The following is a 21,991-nucleotide window of genomic DNA, read 5'->3' as shown; positions in this document are numbered from 1 at the left end:
TTCTACGGCAGACGATCAGCGAGATTGGAATGCCAAAGCCACTTTTCAGATTGACCTGTTTCAGACAAACGTGGTACCGATGATCGCCAATTTATTTAATGCCTCCCAGAAAAATAATACTTCCATTGAAACTTAACTTTGTATTTTTGTGTTGCCATTTGAAATTTGCTCAATTTCAATGGATTCACTAAGTTGTTGATTTTAATATTTTCATTTTTTGAGTTTCACAAAACTTTTGCCAAAATGATAACGTAATGTGATATTAATTGAAAATTTGATGAGTCGAAATCATATTAGGATTTCATTCTGATGTTGCTATCATAAACAGATTTCAATTTGTTCTCATTTTGATGTTAGACTTTACTCGGGTATAAAGCTTGAACATATGCTGTGACAGATGGTGCCGACCAGGTTTCCTGTTTAATATATTCATACATGTCCGTATAAGAAGGATACACGTATAAATAATCGAGGTAGTTGATAGATGGGATGACTTTTCTCAGCACTTGCGAAAAGCTATCGCTTTCTTTCGCTTGTTCCAAAGTCGGTTTCTATCCTTTTGATAGAGTTTCCAATCGACTGAATAATTTAAATGGATGCTAGCAAGCCGGCTGGACAAATGCTTTGATAGATTTTCTGTATAGAAAGAACGTTTCCTTGCAATATAGCTTTGAGTATGAGATAAGGAAATTCTTATTCCGATGAGATTGCAAGGAAAATCGTGTCTTGCGGCTCAGGTAATAAAAAATTCAGATCTTTGGAATTAGCTCAAAGTGATATCCTGGTTCAATCAATTTTATTATAAGTTTACGAAGAAAATTGGTTCGGTAGCATTTTCCTTTACTTTCTATGCTCAGGATAGAAGCTTAAATTGCGTTGGTATTTTGAACAGAAGTAGATCACAACAACTATTCAATAAAGAAACTAATAAAATGGATAGCGATAATATATTGAGCTCTAAATACTTAGATGACACCCCTGAATAGGAAAAAAATGCGAGTTTGAGGGTTTTATGTATTTTTCCCAGTTATTTTATTCATTATTCTCTTTCAGTGTGTTTTCTTACTGAGTTCTGTACAAAAGTACATGACGACTTATATGTTTTTAAATAACAAAATAATTAAAGTTAAGAAAAATGTTTAGCGGTTTCCAGTTAATAAGATTAACTAACTAAGACGAAAACTAGAGAAATTCGGTTTCATAGTTGGAATATTTTAACCGCTTCTATCAAGATTGCAGACCACGAATCGTTTCGTTACTCGTTAGATAGCGACACCTAGTGCAATGATTATAATTGAATACCTTTAGGCTATTGACATGAGTTTGTCAGTTGCAAATACAAATTTAGACGAACGGTGTCTGAACTTCTTGTTTTTGTGTTTGATTTTTCTCGAATATTTGCACAAAAGTTAAAACCATTGTCTCTGTGCTTTGAATGATGAGTCAAAGGGCTTATACCCAAAATTGACCAATGGGGGTGGAAGTCAATTCGCACTTCTTACAATGCAAGGCTTGAAATTGAACTCAGAATAGGGTGTAAAAATTGTCGTTATCAGGCGGCTGAAGAACAAAAAGATCAGTTACCAAACCAGCTATTCAAATATGAAGGAGACTTGTTAGCTACAGTGCTTCACGGGGATTTCTAAGATCTTGGAGTAGGGAAAACTACCGGAGGAATGGATGGATGGTTTCGTATGCCCCATCTACATGATAAATGCGACTTATAGAATCCAGGTTCAATGACCAGCATCAAGCGAGGTTCACTAGCGCTCGCGCTACCACGGAACAAATTTTGTATATTAAAATATTAAAATTTGCCACGTCAAAATAGTGTTGGTTAAACCATAAATAAATAATAAATACGAGTTCCATGTAGCCTAAACAAAGAAGCGCAATTTCGTGAACTTATAGTTGCATTCAACAAATATAAATACACACTTAAAAAATGTTGCATCTTCTTAGATGCACATAAAAGGAGCGTCGCAATTTACTTACATTCACAATACATAGCATGTAAAGATAAGTCATATCATTAACTTCACAGTTAATTTAACTGAAGTTTACATCGATACAGACGCAAAATTTATATTTACATGTTAGTAGATCACCGAAGAGATTACGGCATACTTGAATTTACGTCAAGCGTAAATTTCATTTTTTCTAAGAACGTATGATGCACACTTGTGCGAAAACTTGCACGAATAAATATATTACCGTGCGAAAACCAGTCACGTGTTATTCATGAGAGCTACGTAACCAGGTTCGTTTGGTATAGAATGTATGGAACATGGAAACCCCCACAGTTAGCCAGAATAGAACAAAAAGAAAAAAAAAGAAAACACAAGTAAACAATGTCTCATCTAGATTCGAATATACCGAGGAGAATAAACACGCACGCTCAAAGCGTAAAGCTAAGAGAAAACCATACACAGATATAAACGATAACACTGATGGACGTTCGAAGGATACATACGCACGAATCAAGGTTTGATTGGTGATCGGACGAAGCACATTGCTGCTCAAGTGTCAAATTCTCTGGTAGAATAGATACAGAAAATACTGGTGTATTTCGTAGCAAATTGATTACCCCAAAATAAGTTGTCACTTGGGTTACATGTTATCATTTCGATGATGGCCTCCATTTCCACCAGAGTAACTAGTTTGGGTGACGTAGTTTAGCACGTCTTGTATGGAATATGTAAAGCTTGCAAAACACCACCCTCGGCCTGAATAGTCTTGAAATGAAAAAAAAAACTTAAAGCTATGTGTTGTGCCGATTGACAGAATTACGGGTTAATAATAGCGATAGTTATTTAAACCATTAATGCTGATGTATTAAGACCATCGATATTTGGTACGCTTCACTGTTCGAACAACCCAATGGTTCCATAACGTTTTTTTATTCTCTTTCCTATAAACAATTTAAACTTCATAAAAACTCCTGGTCTCTACCTCCGTTCTTAGAAAAATGCAAAATGAAATAGTTTCGTTTGTAAACTAATAAAATAAATTACCTTAGTGCTACCAGAAACGGTGCCTTTCGGAATGGTTAATGGATCTCCAAAACTTGCCGGATCGTCTAGATTCACCTCCCAGGCTATACTGTGACGTTTGCTGGGAGTCACCGGTGCGGACAGCGATGGTGGTGGTGGTACCGTTACAGGTCCCGGTGGCGGGGGAAGTGACGACTCTTCCAACGAGTCCTCAGAAAATCGTTCATCGTCACTATCCGTTTGGGTCCGTTGTCTGACCTGTCGTGTGTATTCCATGCTGCTAGCAAATATTCGATTACTGACCAAGTTGTTGTTATAGTTGATGTTTATCTGAACACCATGTGTGGGCGATAGTGAATTATTTTCTGACTCGTTATTCTCAGGCGAAGAATTTTCCTGCGAAGAAGAGTTGTCCGGAGTATAGTTGCCTTTGCGACAGACATCCCGGTGCCGCTCGATGGAATTTGAAAAATTTCGCCCCGGATGTCGCCTGGGTGGCGATGCCCTTCCAGGATAGATAGTCACTGGGTGCTCGTTGACTATTGGCTCTGTAAGAAGATGTTAAATAAATATAGTTATATAAATACGTTGAGTGACTGCCATCCTCAAATGACCATCGTCTATAATAATTAACTCCGTTAAAATCCTTGACAAATTACTTCGGTTTAAGAATTTACTCAATCCAACCTGACTATTTATCTCACCATAGACTGTTTCCAATTAAATCATAATTGAAGCCCTTGCCGGCAGTTCTACTGGAATTCATCATTTTATAAACGTCTCTTTTTGGTCGCACAGCGAACAGAAACGCAGTTTTTTTGTGTTGGCTGACGAGAGGAACGCTACTGATTCGCACGCTTAGCGGAAAAAATCAACATTGCGTGAAATTGTTTATAATTTAATGGCAACTTGAGAACCGTGTCCTACATGCCTTGAGGTAATGGTAATTTTCTCTAACGAAGTATGTCTGGGTGAAAAATATTTTGTAGCAACTTAGTATTGATTTAAATTTTCCCAAGAAGGAAAATATTTAAGCTTACTTTTGCAGGAAAAACTGAAAAGTTTTTCGGTCGTATACTGAGTATTCAAATGACATGTAAATGAATGAATGGCCCACGCCAGCAATGGCACGCAATTTACATCTTCGAAGCACCCGGTAGTAAATGCGAGTCGGACCGCAGAAGGATGCTTTCATAAATATATTATCCAAAGCACCACAAGTGTCCTTCGCCGGAGGGAGACCTGCTGAACGTTGACTTCCCCAGTATGCTTCTTGACTAATCCTCACTGATGATGGTGCACAGGCAACAGAGGCGTAAGGATAAAACTTGCGTGTAACGAGTCGGTTGTTGAAGTGTACTTGCGAGATACGACATTCCCGGGGTGGATACACACAGTCATGCTGCATGCATTGGAACTTCCTGTATTTCATATGGCTGTCGCGAAAAATAAATACTAAATATTGTGTGGTTGGTTCGAAGAAGTCATGTTGCTATAGACAAAGGTAACATGTACAGTATACTACCTGCTGATTGGATGGTTTCGAAGTGCTACAGAAGGAGGGGAAGCTTATCTGCAAACATTTTAAAACAGCCATAGGAAGCATCACATTTTGTTGAAGGGAACTAAAAACTGATTGGTCACAGTTTAAGCTTTTGAAGAGATTGGATTGGGTGCACTGGAATTAAGCATTTTGAATCTATATATCTTATATATTTCAACTGACATATGTGAAACCCCATAGAATCAAGCTATCACGAATTGTAAGAGGTATCTTCGGTACTTGGAGGTATTAAAGCCTGTTCGCACTATACCGGGACGGGACCATCCGGGTCTATCCGGGACGTATTTTTTCCTCATCGGCGATGACTGAGCTGCCGGCGTGTGTATGTATTGGAATCCTGGATCCGGGATAAAATCCATTTGGTTGCTGCCGATATTCCTCGCCGAGTTTTTCGCACCGTCGGCGCTGGAAAAAAACTCGGCGAGCAATATCGGTGGCAACCAAATGGATTTTATCTCGGATCCGGGATTCCAATACATACACACGCCGGCAGCTCAGTCATCGCCGATGAGGAAAAAAACGTCCCGGATAGACCCGGATGGTCCCGTCCCGGTCGTCCCGGTATAGTGCGAACAGGCTTTTAAAGTGTTAGAATCAATGCTTTATGAACCGATGTTTGAAAACTTCATGGATCCATACAACATTTCTTAATTTTTATTTGTTTAAAATTGCAAACCGTGTCGATGTAAAAAAAACCTTCTAAATCTCTACGAATTGAGCTTTCAACTGTTCAAATTTTTAGGTCGTGTAAATTGATTTTTGGGCATCAATTACTTTTATTTCAAAACCGAACAAAAGTAACCATAGAGTATTAGTGGATCGTAGTAAACAACCCTTTATTCTGACGGATAAAAAAAACCTTCTTCTGAAGAAGAACAATTTTTCATTTGAATATGAGTTTGTTCGCTTGGAAAATTATGTGCATATTTCTGTCAAACACACCCATATACGTACACACATATTCATACAGATTTTTCAGCAAAACTTTTTTTTTTATTTTTGCTTGCTTTTTTTTGCTACATTTTCAGTAAAACTTTTTTTTTATTTCTGCTTGTCGTCCATTTGGAAACAAAGACTGCTTTAGTTCACATAGTGGTGTGATAATGCCTTTCTGATATTGCTCATATTTTAATAATTGCAATTCTTCAAAATACTTTTCGCTTGAGTAAAAAGAAAAAAGTTTGTTAGGGCATCAATTACAATAACCTACAAATTAAAATTGTTTTGAGCGGAATTTATAGTAATTTTTACGCTTCCACGCTCCTGATAACGTTTTTTACGCTCTTAATGACGGTTCATAATTTTAAATACAGCCATTCCCAAGCAAATGTAGCGAGTTTTATTTTTGGAGTTTGCGATCACTATTTCCGGTACTTTGGGAACTATCGGGAACTATCGTTTAACTATGAACGGGTCAGGGTCATTTCCCCGAAAGCCGTTTCACCGAAAGCCATTTCACCTAAAGGGTTATTTCGCTGGTCGTAATTGGAATTGATTCAAAAGATATACAAACAAAAGATAAGAGCGTTTACGCCCGTTTTGTTGACCTACGATTGTAATTCTGAAATATCTCATATTTAAAATAACGGATAAATTCATTTCCCCGCGTTTAATCCAGAAAGACCACTGTCTTGAAAAAAGATTGATTCATGATCCTCAGAACGGAGTTCACCTGAAGACTTGTTGACACTATTAGCTATTAAGCATCAAAGCATTTGCTTAGGTGTATCTACTAGGCAAATGTTTTTGGTAGTTTCCGTGTACTAAGAGCAAATGATAAAATATCTAATGCGGCTTCGCCACATCGTTTTTGCTCGTGTGTTGTCCGATCTCGCTACCGCTTGTTCGGACCTAACTAAAGCGAATAAAGCAAACGAGTTGGTTACAGGTTTGTGAGTGAGAGGCGGCCAACTCAGTTTGCATAGCTTCGGCGGCTTTGTGCCATCTTTGCTTCAGTTGTATGACTGCGCCACATCAATTATACAGTAGACATATGAAACAAAAAAAAAGTTTTGTATTCGAAGTTACCTTTTCGGCGAAATGACCCTTTCGGCGTAATGACCTTTTCGGCGAAATGATCCTTTCGGCGAAATCATCCTTTCGACGAGATGACCCTTTCGACGAAATGACCCCTTCGGTGAAGCGATTCTCGGCGAAATGACCTTTTCGGCGAAATGACCTTTTTGGCGAAATGGCATTCGGCAAAACGACTTTCGGCGAAATGACCAGGAATGCAAATTGGAACAGTTTTGAGTCAAATTTAAAAGATTTTTTTTAATACGAATAGAGTTCAACTGGGAAAATAAAGTTTCTTTTTACAGTCATTCATGAGTTTTGGTACACAGAAAGAAATAATGAAATTAACACGACATGTAAATCAATAATAACATGTAATTGACATGGGTTGAATCGAGATTTTGATTGAAAACCTTCATCGATGCAAAACTAAATTGGATTGCATTGAGTTTTCAATGAATATAAATGTATCTTTCAATTAACGCTTAGTTTGCAATTAAGTTCTATTGAAACCTACAGAATTGTAAAGTAACTTCATGTTTAATTACCTGCTCTAAATATGTGCATGAAAATATATGTAAATTCACAAAATATTTTTATCTGTGTACCTGTGGAGGGTAATCGGTCTGTGATAAGTTCACATGACTACATGTTTAAAACCGATTTTCGAACTCGGCTTAATCAAGTACATATTTAGATCACACACGTAGGCACACACAAACACAGCCATTTCACGATCTCGCCGAGCTGATTCGGATGGAAGATAAAACTCAGTCTTCCATCTTAGAGGGATTGCGTTGTCTTTTAAGGAAAAGGCGAAAAAGTCAAAAGCAAAATGTTTTTTTTTTAATTAGGTTTAAAAAATTTGGTTGACTTGTAGTCTAAGGAAAATTGAAATGATATTCAACAAATTCAAACCATCTTCGGATGGACGGGTATAGTGTGATAAGTAAGTCGATACCTTTCACGCTGCCTAATTACCTGTCTACCAACCGGGTTTGATTCTCAATCCCCCACATAGAGAGAGAAAGTTTCTCTGGTCCGAGAGACGAATGACTTTATGGTTTAAACCTCTGAAGTCGAAAAAAAAAAATTGCGGGTTTGATGACCGGGAAGACAAAATAAGATTTGACCATCAATTGTATGACAATTTTTTTTTATTCCATCTATTTGGATTTAGGGTTTTGAAAATCTGCCGGTACAATTGAAACAAAATATTATAATTCCTATTTAGGTATTCGTTAGAGTATGAAAAGAGATAGTTTTTATTTTATTTTACCGAGAGACAATCAGTAGCAAAATTCTCAATACAAAGTTTGTTTTTGTCATATTTCAAGGATTTTAAAAGAGGTAAAATTAGTACACATCGTAACAAACCTGGCATCCGCGTCATCCCCCGCAGGACTGCATCATGCACCGCGCTGATTCCGATGCCACCAAGTTTATTGCGGCCTTCGTCCAAACTGCCTCCGCTGGGTTCACTTGGTCCGGCCTGTTTGGGCGGGCTGGAACATGGAAGACTTGCATAACGTGTGGGTAAAACGTGCGGTGGTCGTGTCTTTGGCTGCAATAAGAAGCAGAGGGCAAACGAGACATCAAAATAATGTAAAACCCATTACGATCTGTCTGCTAGAGTTATTATATTTTCTCTTTAGACTAGACTTCTTTTAGCTCTGCAAATATAAAAAAAATAAGAATTGTGCGAACTTCTAGAAACTTTTTGCGCTGTTTTTTCGGAAACCGTTTAAAGCAAATAATAGTATAATTCCATATATTTGTCTGGATCGCTATATCTTATAAGTGAGATCGTTTTACCCATTGCTTTCGATAGAGAGTCATATATTTAGTTTTTTTTCTTCGTGCAGTTCAACCCTGCTGGTTGCTTCAGATTCGAGATTACAATTTTGTGTGATTTATGTTAGTAGAAGAAAATTGCCATAAGGAAAAGATATCCATGCCCTAATTCGATGTCCTGTCTACTGTAAATGTAGAGAAGGAAAATAGCAAAAGTCGGCGCACTTTGTTACTGGGAGAGCATGGACCTTGCGAAACATAGGAGTGAAATGTGGATGATTGAGATACATTTTAGTGGCAAAAGTCTAGATATAACCTAGCAAGGTTCCGTACAGCTGTTACATTCCGAAATTCTTTCTCGAACGTTCACATAGGTACCGTTTGGCCATACATGCCAACAGATTTACTGGTTGATTCAGCTCGTGGTCTGCTTTAGGGGGAGTGGTGCTTGGGTGATTTGTACCGCGTGAAGTTTCTCCTGGTAGAACAAGCCATTTAAATTGGTTAAATTTATTAATACCATTTACATAAAACATTTATTTCCGACAATACTTCCGCTGGTAGTTCGGATTTGTGTTTTAGGTTGGAAGTAATCGGTGCTTAATTTTCCATAATAAATTGAAAGGTTATCGTGATTTCTGTTTTATCTGGAAATACTTTATATCACTGGTGAGTCTTCATGTTGCTATGTTTGTTAATAAATTAAAAATAACTCCACTAACATTATTATTTTATTAATTTAGAAATTATCGTTTGCATGGGTATGATTTTAGTGGTTGAATAACCGTTACATTTAAATTAAGGACCCAGCAAAGCTTCCTTCAATCTGAAATGAACTTCTGGTCTTTGTCAGATGGAATTTACGAATTTGGCGCTAACTCGAGCAAATTTGAGCAGTGCCCTCAAAGATTTTAATGAAACATTCTGTGCATAAAGATTTTGTCACAAAAAGCTGCTTTTTTATTATTTAACGATATGTTTGATGAGGCACACTGCCTTAGCTCTAAGGGTGAAGCCAGAGAGAAAGCGAACGCGTTGCAAGATTGGCATTTTTAAGAAATAAAAAGTTTCTCCAACAAAATTTTTTTCTTATCCAGTACCGACACTTTCTGGAAATATTGGGTAATATCGGAATATTCGCAAAACAGTTTCTCATAAATTGAGTTTTATTGGAATCTTGGATGATTATGACTTTCAGTTTAGTATAGTTTTCGATGCCATCTTGCAATGTATGAACGGTTAGTAGAGAACATAATCACCTATCTTTGGAAAAAGTTTCATGCAAATTAAAAATAGGTTATTTTGAAAATCGATTTAAAATTTTCAAAATAGATTTAATTGATTTTTTTTATCCTGGCATTACATTCCTTTTGTGGAATTTGGCCTTTCTGTTTCAAACAGACTTCGCAGCCGACAGAATCATTGCATGGCTAGTACTATGGATCCTACTGACACTAAGAATCCCTCCAGGTCGGGGCTCGAACATACGACAACTGGCTCGTAAGACCAGCGTCCAGTGCGGTAAAATTTCATTTTCAATCGAATAATATAAGATGAAAATGAAATTTATGGCCACTGACCGTCAGTATATCCCTACTAATTCATTAAACTTTTGCTGTCATTTCCAAGTGAAGCTCCCAGAATTCATCGTCAGTTAAATAATCGTACCCAGTCACTTGAAGTTGCGCTTGCTCAGTTTCAAGTACCAAGTAGTCTAGCTCCTTCATTGCCTTCGCTCTTGGTAGTAAGCAAGTTCGAACGAATAGAATTATAAATGGAGTAAAGTATTAAAAATGAGAACTGAAGGAGGAAACAATTAATTTATGTGTATTCTGTGATTGATATTTCAGCTATCTGGTTTGTCTTTCATATCTTGAAACAGTTCGAATGTTTACATGAACCTCATTTGAAGGAAGCTCTCACACTATTGAAAGAGATATTTTGTTACTTCAAGAGATCAACTGACGGTGGTTAAACTGAGCCTCGATTGAAGAGAAACGAGTGGTGAACTGAATGCTGCCCGTTCGTGCCGTCAGCAAACATTGTGTGTGTCAGAGAGTGAAGTTTGCTGCATTAGAGAGATCGTCAATGTGTTCCACATTCAGTTTCAATTGAGTTGAATGAAGTTTTACTGCACTGCCAGCGTCCTGTGCATTGAACCGCCAACCCGGGACAAGATTTAATTGATGGAGAAGTCGATTAGGAAAATTTTAAATATTTTTATTCGAGAAATTGACTGATTATGTAAAAATCTCGCATACAAGATTTTTTGTAGGATAAGTCATTAGTCAACTGCATCCATTTGAAAAAAATGTTAAATTAAGTTTAGCCCTTTTCAAAAGACAGTCTAGATCAATTAAAAAAAAGTATGTAAAGTGCCTTTTAGTGACAAAGTTTTCATGTAAAGAAAGCTTTATTAAAATCAGAAAAATGTGGTGTTAGCTCCGAATATGATATAGCGCGATATTCGTCAATTAATCTATTCGCGATGTAAATTGCAGTTGCCACTACTGAAATGATAGTATATGATGTTGTCTAGACACAGCAAAAAGTAAAACAAAGTTAGGATACGACACTGAACTTGAACTACTGTTTCAACAGACTTTACAGTCGATTCATGAGTGTACAGAACAATGTCTACAAATAAACTAACACTAACAATCTGACGAAATATAGCAGATCTACTGAAAGCTTCAAATAATGGTGCATTTAGCGAAGTATGTACTATCACAAACATATTTCAATGCACTTTAATTTACTGCGATCCCTGTTCATTACACATTATTATTTTTATGTCGAATTTTCTCATTATTCATTAGCAAAATGGTATCCGATTCAATTTGATTCGCTCATCATACAGTTGAAAGTTTGCACACCGTTCTATAAGCTCATTAAAATCTCATTTCAACTGATTGGTAAGGTTTATATCTGCCGCGATAAATCATTTTATCACATCTCTAGTGTAAACAGCACAGGAACGAACGGATAATGATCATCGATTGATTTCATCATATATGCTATGTTTGAAGAGAGGTTTTACACATTTCTTCCTCATCATAGTACGGTTCATAATATGCTCATTTGCATTTTCTAAACAAAACTGCAGCAACGTCAGTGTTGGATTTCTTTCTGTGGAAAAGATAATTCATCCGAAAAATAGCTATTGTTGACATTTTCAATGAACCGTCATAAAACAGAACTCGTTACCGTTTTCCTTTAAGAGTAATTCACACGAAGCCGGATGCAAACAACAATGTCAATATAAATTGCACACAATTCAGTATAACGGTACAAAAATTTTAGAGTTTAGCTAAGCTTAGTTGACGATCCGTGAGTTTCCTGTGATTGATCGAAAACCAGTTGAAATGGCATGATAAACCAAATGAATTATTTTTGGGAGATGTAGTAGATCATGTTAAACGTGCAACCTAAACTGATCAATATTGCAAATTACCGAGGTATAACTTCTCTCTGTGCTGGATCAAAGCTGTTGGAGATTTTAGTGGGGAACGTTTTATTCCGTGAAACAAAGACATATATCTCTAATGATCAGCATGGTTTTTATCCAGGCAGATCTACAATCACTAACTTGACACAATTTTGTTCCCTTTGTATTAAGAACATTGAAACTGGATCACAGATAGATACAATATATACCGACCTGAAAGCAGCGTTTGACCGTGTAAATCATACGCTCTTGATTGCGAAACTGGAGCGTCTAGGTGCATTGTCTAGTTTCTCTCAGTGGCTTAAGTCATATCTCGTAGGCCGAATTTTATCAGTGAAGCTAGGAAATGTCGAGTCACAAAACTTCGCTAACGAATCAGGTGTTCCTCAAGGAAGCAATCTCGGACCATTGCTGTTTTCATTATTTTTTAATGACATTTCTTTTGTCATTCCACCAGGATGCAGACTTATGTATGCGGACGATTTGAAACTGTTTCTTGTTGTGCAATCGACAGCTGATTGCATGGAACTTCAGCAGCACCTAAACAATTTTTGTGAATGGTGCAATCTCAACCTCTTAACTATAAGTGTGTCCAAATGCTCTGTGATTTCTTTCACACGTAAGAAAAGCCCGATAGTCTGGAACTACTCTATTTCTGGGGAACCACTTGAAAGAGTAACTGTTTTCAAAGATTTGGGTGTGCTTCTTGATTCTCAGCTCTCCTTCAGACATCACTACTCGCATATAATTGCTCAGGCAAATAGAAACTTAGGTTTCATCATGAGGATCGCCAAAGAGTTTACTGATCCATACTGCCTGCGAGCGTTATATTACGCGTTAGTACGGTCTACCCTTGAAACCGCAGTGCACATTTGGTGTCCTTACGCCAGTGTTTGGATCAATAGAATTGAAGCAGTACAATCACGATTCCTGCGATTTGCTCTCAGATCTCTGCCATGGCGTAATCCGTCAGAGCTTCCACCATACATTGAACGCTGTCGTTTGCTCAACATGGACACACTAGACAAACGACGAAATATACTCAGAGCAGTATTTATAGCGAAATTGCTGAATGGAGAAATTGATGCTCCTGAAATTCTCTCGCAAATATGTATTAATGTCCCTCCAAGAACGCTAAGAGCGCGGAATTTCTTGCGACTCGACTTACGAAGAACGGAATATGGCCAGAACGAACCGATTAGGGCAATGTGCAATGTTTTCAATAGTGTGTACGACCTTTTTGACTTTTGTGTATCTAGTGTTGTTTTCAAGAATAGGCTTAAGAGACTCGGATAGAATATAAGTAGAACTTAATTATTTTTTAGCACTGGACAATGTTTGTATTCGTTAGGCTAATGTTTTTGAATTGTAACTATGTAAACAAATATGTAAAATGTTAAAAAAGATGATGGGTTTTTACGCGCATTTGATGAATTTCAAATGGGCTTTTCCCACTCCACCAAAAACTCCATTGAGATCAATCCAGGTCAGATGGAAAGAAATAGATAAATAAATAAATAAATAAATAAATAACGTAGATGGCCACCCCCATGTAGGTCACTGTGAGAAGAGAAGGAATGCTAGTTCAACGTTTATTGCTACTAGTGAATTCTCACCACAACACCACAAGTGTCACATGAAAGGAGTGGTGTTCGTGGGCGTGGAAATGATCAGAATTTATCTTGGTAGATAATGTGATCTAATTATTTGAAAACCTACACGCGATGTTCATAACCTGAACACTTACGTGTAACCGACCTCAAAACGAATAAATTTTGTATATTATTTATTAAAATACCGATTCACCACGCCTAACTCCGCGATATTTTAATGCTGTAATATTTCTATTTAGAAGTGACATACGTCAGGTATAGTTCAAACTCTCAGGACGGTAGTCAATGTATTTGAAATCAGTCGATTCCTTCGACTGATCGTACCTAGTAATTTTTTTTGAAAGGACAATTATTTTATAAGAATAGTCTACAAAACTGGAAATGACAACATTTTCGTAATAGGTGTCTGATTCATAATAGCCGAAAAGCATTGATAAATTTCTAACGAAATGTTAGTAGGCTAATAATTTTTGTTCTAATCTCTAGGCAGCTGCATATTATCTTTTATTGGTTATATTCGTATATTATCTTTTATAGGTTATAAAAGATAATATGAAGTTATTTCAATGAAAAAATAAGACGTTAGACTTTCATTTTTTTGCATTTTATTATGTTCTGTAGCTGCTATCATCCTAACAGTTCCAAGATAAATTTTTAACTTGTCCTGATGTCCTATCCTTTTTCATAGTCGATCTCTAGTTCAACGAATTCAACTTAAAATATCTAAGCGAACCAAGACGACTGAACAACAATAAACATTCAGACTTGGCCATTCGAAGGATCCGAGGCCTACTTAGATTATATAATTCGTAATTCACCCGTACATATTTCTAAACAAGCATTAAAACAACGTATTTAGTAAGAAGATATGTGTGCTAGATCAATGAAATTACGCATATTGTTCTAGTGGAACAATTTTATTGCTGACGAATTGTCATATTCGAAAAAGAGACAAACGACGCGGATAAATTGGGCACATTACCATCTAGATGGCTTAGAACAAGCATTAAAAAATTAAATTCAAAATTTAAGTTAGTAAAAGAAGCGTGTGAAATGAAGAAAACTACAAACAACTAAGCGGAACACTTTCAATGGAAGCTTCGCTAACGAGTCATCACACAAGAATAAGCGATGAGGAACGCGAATGAATTGAGCTCACCACAACATATAGTTTTGAAACGAGAACGAGAAATAACATGAAAGAAAAAAAATAATTCTTTCATATGCAAAGATAGCCATGAAATAAAAATTTTATACACTAACATACTGTTATTCCAGAACCGGAAGTCACATAAAAAAAATTAGGAATTTTGTATGGCATTTTGTACCTTTCAAGCCTAATTAATTTTTAGAAAGGCTACTTCTAGCAAGAAGGTTAGATGAGCAAATTCATTGCTTTTGATCCATATGATTATATTCCAGCGTTTAAATGACTGTTTTTTTTCAACAAGTCAGGTGTTGATTTTAAAAACAAATTTGAAAAAAGTTGCTAGAAATAGATAAAAAAGTGTTTTCTTTAATTTAATTTTGTATGATTTTCTTAGATCTTGATAAAGCGTTCCATTTTTTTTAAATTTATTAGAATGCTTCAGTTATTTCCTTCGTGAATGTCATTTTCGTAAAAATAACAGTTTCCGAACTAGAACGGTTTGATGGAAGTGCATGCTAAACATACATGAGTCCTTTTGTCATGAATACGACTTACTTTACCATGGGACGACTTTTCAAAATTTACCCTGTACAAAAATGGGTAGAACTTAATCGTTGTGTTCATGGTAGGAACATAATTTCTTCTACATACCATCGAAAATATGTTTAGCATTATTATGCAGCACTGAATCTGCATAAGGTTTTGCATCTTTCTTTGCTGGTTTGTTTATAATAGGAATTTATAATCTATTCTGCTTTATTGAGAATATATTCCTAGATAGATTCATTTTTCATTTTATGTCAAATAATTCTCGTTAAAGTAAATTGTTTTGTTTTGTGCTCAGCTCTATATTTTTTATCTGATTGTTTTAAGTTTTAATTTTCATTGTCAATTCTAATAGCCACGTCAGTCCGGTTTTTACTCTGATATATTCCATTCGACTTTTGCCAATTGAATACTATGAATTAAATTTTTTTGGCAAACACATTATATTGAGGTGTTAGAAATCATGATCTTATATTATGAATGGTTATTTAGGCGTTAGAAATTATGGTCTTATAATATCGATACGAAATAACTAGTTAACTACTCAAATATTACTACTTACCAGTGTTGTCTGTGTAGGATTCTTAGCGATAACCGTTACATCGTTTGAAGAAGGCTTATCGCTAGTCGAACTGTTAATCGAATCAGAATGACGGATTAGATTTCGTGTTCGCCACTCACTGTGACCACTGCTGTGATGATGATGATGGTGATAGTGACTACTATTGGTGCTGTGAGCTGGACTGCGATTATTGCTACTACTACTAGTGCTGTTGGTCCTGTGGGAGGGAGACGTAGTTGGGGAAATTCTGAAATAGAAGAAAAATAAAGCTTGAGTTATTGTGATTGATGCCTATTGATGCATTTAGATAATCCCATTTATCTTGTCCAGAAGATCATGTAGATGTTGGATCAGAAATCTCGTGATAGCAATACTGATTTTGTTTAACAGAACTGAGACTGAAAACCGAATGCATTATGTTTTTACAAAACCCTCCCACGCTTTTGTCCCATGAATAATTCTCAGCAACATTTCACTGCGATAAATCAAGCACAAACCTTGGTATTGCAGCTGGTTATTTTCATTCCCAGTTTTCTTTTCCTGATCAAGCCAAATGCAGTACCATGGGATTTCCCCACCAGAAGAAACCATATATTTACCTATGTTTTTGAATTTCAACTTCTCGGTACCATTATGAATAAGTAGCAGTAAAACAAGGAATCACATTTTCTAAAAACAGAACTTGCTGAAATTTACTACTACAGCGTACTCATCGATTAACTCACTCAATGTTGCCTTTCGAAAAGGTTTCTTTTTATTTTTTAGATGAATTCAGGAAATTTTTCCGTCGAACTTTTCCACGGATGGCACTCGTGTTGCTAGGGACGGAGTTTATACCCTAACCACAAACTTTTTTCTTCTGTTATTTTTCCGACCACAACCCAGACAAAGAAAAGCGAATGATTTTCGGGATGCAGCGCAATGTGCAACGGTGCGCTAAAGTGTGTAATGTGCATGTGCACAGAGAAAAAAGGCGTCTGGTGGCGAACGCTTTTGTCGTCGCGACGATTTCGATTTTCGTCATGGTTTTGTTTTCAAGGCATTCCAAGGCAAAGTTTCGAAGATATTTTAGTGGGATGAGTGTTTTATTCTGAGATGAAATACGTGTACGTTGGGTATTCTGGAGCATTGGTGAGACTGAATTTGGCAGGTAATTTCAGAAGAAACTCGAGACCAGTGTTTTTACGATTATTTCTCGTACTATTGCCAACGCCAGAACGAGCTGTTGGAAAATATCATCTGATTAGAGTTTATTTGAAAAAAATGTTTTGAGCATGATATGAATTAAACAATAAAATATTGAAAATATGGAATTATCGTATGATTTCTCAGTTTGTCGACTAATTAATTCACATAGAATTCTCTTCGTAATAAAAGTTGTTGTTATTCAATTCGATATAGATTATTTTAGGATTACTCATTAAATATACCTGAATACCTGATATTGCGGATAACAGGTAAATTTTTCAGAACCGATTAAAAATAGACGGGTGGTCTTTAAATGTTCATTCGTAAAAAGACTTCGTTATTTCGAGTTGACGTGGTAATCGAATTACTTCAATAAAGTTATGTTATCTTCCATAGAAACTGGACAGTTAGCTACTGATAGTTAATAGTGGTTCGTAGCGGTCTACAATTGCAATTTTACTTAGTAACCTGAATTCACGACACTCTCCAGTTGAAGGGATCGTAAAAGTTAATGAAGATCGAATACATGTGGTAGTTGGTATTTTGAAGTAAACGATAGTATACATTTTACGTGTATTTACTGAGCGAATGATAGAGAAGAAAAAAATCATGTTTTGGGGATATTTTGTGAACGGTGATTTTTTAACGAAGACCACTATGCCGCAAGTTAGAATCGAATCAAACTATCATAATTGTGTATTTATTGGAATTATTATGTTATAAACTGGTACGTATTCGAGTCCTATTTCTAATGATTAGTAGTATTTGATGTAAAAAATACACATTATATAAATTCTTCCTCAAACTGTTCAAAAATGTTACAAAATTTCATAATTTTCTTATTCATGCACGAACTGCGAATTGTTGCTTAGAAACCGGCTTTAGATCTAGGGTGAGACGCGCTATAGCATTTGTTTATAGTAGATTGTTCATAAATTTCATCCTCAAGAGCTCCACTTTTGGCAAAATTGTCCGTTTTCTCACTCCTTGTAATTAAGCAATATGCCGGGATCTTACAAATCGCTCAATAAGCCGTGTGACTAAAACACAGATAGCGCTAACATTGTCAAACACGACGTTTATATAGTACCAACTTTCAAAAAAAAAAATTAGTGTAAAAATTGCATAATATTTCGATTTGTCAGAAAAAAATGACAACCATTTAAGTGACATAGCTAAGGCCATAAAGATATGAGAAGGTACTATGTTTACAATTTACAATAACGAATACTACATAGCGTTGTGAGTTCGTTTAAATGCAAAAGAAGGCAAGAGACAAATCCTTTTACAAGCATTCTTTATTCGATGCCATGAAAAGTTAGAGAAGCGTTGGATTGATTGTATTGCTATTATTGTATTGTATTATTGAAGCAGATTTGACACGACTTATTGAGTGATGTGTTAAACTATTCTGATTTAATAATAATTATTCAAAAATCGATCAGATCCTCTTGTATTATGCTCAGGAAAAATAATTTATTCATATGAACCCTATATCACAGTTTGTCTTCATACCTCGTCCGAGATAGTTGTCAAAAAAATCGCTTTCGCCCGGGAAACAAAAAAACAAAACGATGTGTGAAAATTAAGACCTCAGAAAAACCAAAAACCTCAGTTTTTGCAATTAAATTTATCACTACTAAGTATTCTTAAAATTTTGATTTGCCAAACCGTAATTGGGTTCTGAAATGTATAATCGGTTACTGTTCCGTTCCACGGACAAGATTTCAGTGAATAATGGTGTTTGAAACAAGATTTCATAGAGAATCTGAAAACGCCACTTAAAATCATAAGACTAGCCGAATTAATCGAAATTTGAAAAAAATTACAAGTGAATTTCATAAACTTTTCACCTTTTTCTGTATTAATTGCGCGCTACAGTTTCGTATTGTGGCGATGTGAGAAATGAAATTACAGTGGGGTCTCGCACAACGCGGATTCGATTTTGCCGGTATTCGTTATTGCCGGATAACCGCGATAAACGGGCCCAAGAGCATATGGGATTTCGACTCATTGGGGCTGTGAACGGTTTTCTCGCTTCGGTCGACAGATAGAGCCACATAATCTGCGGCAAACTTGTTGTAGATACTTAGACCAACAATTTAGTGTAGTTTGACAGACAATTTGTTGAGAACTGCTCCGCCAGGGGTGCTTTGAAAAATGCATGATATAAATCATTCGCATAACACAGACAAAACGATTTGAACTTCACGTAACTCGCAAATTATGGTATTTATAAGAAAGCGGGAATTCAAAGTTTGTCGAACAGCAAATATTTTAACTCGAAATCACTCCATCAGATGTAGTTAGTGTGCTTGACTACACATTTTAGTTATCAGAATTATAGATTATTTGCAAGAATAAGCTATCGACATCTGAAATCTGAGGAACTTAAGAGAGTGAAACTCAAACTTTTTATTAAAGTTTTGATTATTTGTATTGCTAGATATAATGATAAGTACATAAAATTTGATATTTATTTTTTTTTTCAATTTAATTTTATAACGACCGCCAATTTATCAAAATTTCTTGAAAACTCTTATAAGTTGAGTATATTTGGCGAATGACCATGAACGATTAAAGTCGCTAATAACATGAAACAAACAAACAGTATAGTATAGAACCGTACTGTCTTCGGAGAGTTTTTGTGTGTTTGTGGGGACTAGAAGTGATATTTTAATTAAAATTAGTTGACAACTGTCTCAGCAGAACCGCATTGAAAAAAGCATGAACAAAAATATATTGCATGGTATAAGTTGGATTACGCGTAAAGATTTTGATTATTTGGAAAGGTGATGGTTCTGAACCAGTTTCTGTGCAAAACATAAATTAATACGTAAAATATAAATGTATTTAAAACTAATCACTCTACCAGATGGAGCTTGTGTATCAATACAACGTATATTACGGTATATCTTAAATGTGTGATAATTTAGGAGCTACACGGAACGACCGAAATTAGCTCTGCGCCTAATTCGTATTACTGTTTTTGAATTAGTTGATTTTAACAACAAAATTTCCAAAATAACTATAAAATTAGTTGAAATTTAGAATTTACTGTGCTGAAAAAAACACTTATTTTTAAAGAATGTGTTTAGTTGGCGAATATTCTGGACACAAACCAGCAATATTTCAATCCAACACGAAATTCTCATTGACAACTAATTTCGTTATTAAAATCAGAAACTTTGATTCTATTTATCTATCACCGTCATTACTGAAGGACAGCAGTGTCAAAGCAAAACAATCCATTAAAAAGCTAAAAGGGACAGTCTTGTTGAAACTGCTCGCAAATTGTTGAGATGTTTTTCGGATGTGTTACGATATATCCATATATAAATTTCTAAACCGATATGTAAAAATGACGTAAACTGTTAGTGGAAAGTGTATTTATTCAGAATTTGTGCGCAGTTGAAGCGATTGTGGGTAATAATGTTTTTACGCGAAACAGTGAAGTGAGTTTCGAATGTTGCACTCTAATTGTACACGTCAAATGATGTTTTTTTGTATCTTCTCATTCCGGGTTACGCCGTCCGATGTACTACTTGTATTCGGTTTTTGTTTTCCGAGTGCTCAAAGTTTTCAGTGAGAGAGTCGATTTCGCGTAGTCGAATGAAGAAAACAGCGATTTAGAAGTAAAATTTTTCAAAAAGAAGTTTATGTTTCGCTTATGTCTTTTTCTCCAATACAACATCATTTATACTTGCAAATATAGAAAAGATAACCGCGACTGAAATTTTTTTCGGTAGTAGTGTGCCATCTAGTGGCTAGTAGTCATTACGGTGTTAACGAGCGCCATATAGCTGCTAATTGCAGAAACCAATTCAACCATTTATGTTGGTTGAAAACAACGTTTTTTTTCTCTAATTCAACTAAAAAATTAGTTGAATGGATATGAAGCGTGCCTTAGCTAAGAAATGACAGCACGTTTAATTGGTGAATTCAACTAAAAAAAATAGCCATTTCAACAAATATTTTATTATTATTAAGAGAATTAGAATTAAAAAATCTAAATTAGCAAAAGTAAGATTTTTTTAGTTGTCTCAAAAAATAACTAACTAAAATCAGAAAATCAACTAATTTTTTCGCCAGAATGCTAATTTCGGTCTTTCCGTGTATATATTGTGAACTGATTCGCGAAATTCTAAGAAATGGTGCTGTCGTTTGGGCTCCATATTGTTAACTCGACATCCAACGCATCGAAGCTATTCAGAATAAACTTCTCCGGTTTACTCTTTGTAGGGAGCCCTGATTTTTTCCAGCCATCGGAAGCGTTATAAATTTATCGATTTGCACTTTTTATCCGTTCGCCTAAATGTATCTTAGGCCGTTCGCGTAGCCGATTTTGTTACAATCTCGAGCTGATTATCCTAACTTGTTAAAAAAACTGAAATTAGACATGCACTCTCGTTGTATTAAATCTCATCCATTCCTGAAAATTTAATCAGCATTATCTGATAACGTTTTTTTAATGTATCGTCTATTTATTCATTGTTCCCAATTATTTTTAAACTGCCCTTTTAGTTCTTAAGTGGTAGGCTTAGTTATAGGAGCTATCATAATAAATTATAATCCGTTGACATGAAAGATGAATAGATTTGTTGCCTGATGATGAGCGAGACTATTTTCGCTTCTTTGGGTTTTATCATTTGCAAAAAAAAAATTTAATTTGATTAAATAAAATAAGCAATACATGTCACGATTTATGTACTTAACAATCTTTCTAATTACGTAAATAGTCAAAACTTCGATAAGATGTACGAGTTTCGATATGTCGATATTCATCCTAATACTCCAGTAGTTTACTAACGCCTTCTAGTAAAATAGTTTTCAATTTGTCAATCTTTCACCAACTTCTTGAAAAACTGATTGATAGCATCACTCTCGTAAACAATTCTGATTTTTAGTAACAGAAGACACAATCGTTTAATAGGTATTGAAACCCTAGAACAACTTCTCGAAGAAACCATCTGAATGAGTCAACATGAATTTTCAACCATGAATTGCACACTAGCGTCACCAATTGGAGAATTTTCAGATATTGTTTACACTATTTGATCTGTTTTGAACTCTGGAACATTCTTCTTGAAAACACCAACATTCTAGCCCAATTAATT

At 35.6% G+C, this 21,991-nt stretch overlaps 1 protein-coding gene across 11 annotated transcripts in view; it reads right to left on the bottom strand.

The window, feature by feature from the left end:
* LOC131433166 (putative uncharacterized protein DDB_G0277255) overlaps positions 1–21,991 on the bottom strand; it is a 320,286-nt gene that overhangs the window by 67,289 nt on the left and 231,006 nt on the right. For all 11 annotated transcript variants that reach the window (XR_009230033.1, XM_058600033.1, XM_058600034.1 and 8 more), the window contains 3 exons: positions 15,687–15,933; positions 7,951–8,137; positions 3,015–3,541 (listed from right to left, as the gene is read on the bottom strand). Coding sequence is in view for 10 of the 11 variants with exons in the window: in XM_058600033.1 (XP_058456016.1) it covers positions 3,015–3,541; positions 7,951–8,137; positions 15,687–15,933 (961 nt within the window). In the remaining variant the exon portion in view is untranslated. The remainder of the gene's footprint in view (positions 1–3,014; positions 3,542–7,950; positions 8,138–15,686; positions 15,934–21,991) is intronic.

This window comes from Malaya genurostris, chromosome 2, assembly GCF_030247185.1.
Source record: "Malaya genurostris strain Urasoe2022 chromosome 2, Malgen_1.1, whole genome shotgun sequence".
Classification (NCBI taxonomy): Eukaryota; Metazoa; Arthropoda; class Insecta; order Diptera; family Culicidae; genus Malaya; species Malaya genurostris.
The sequence above is the reverse complement of the archived record's forward strand: the minus strand, read 5'-3'. Positions and strand labels throughout refer to the sequence as shown.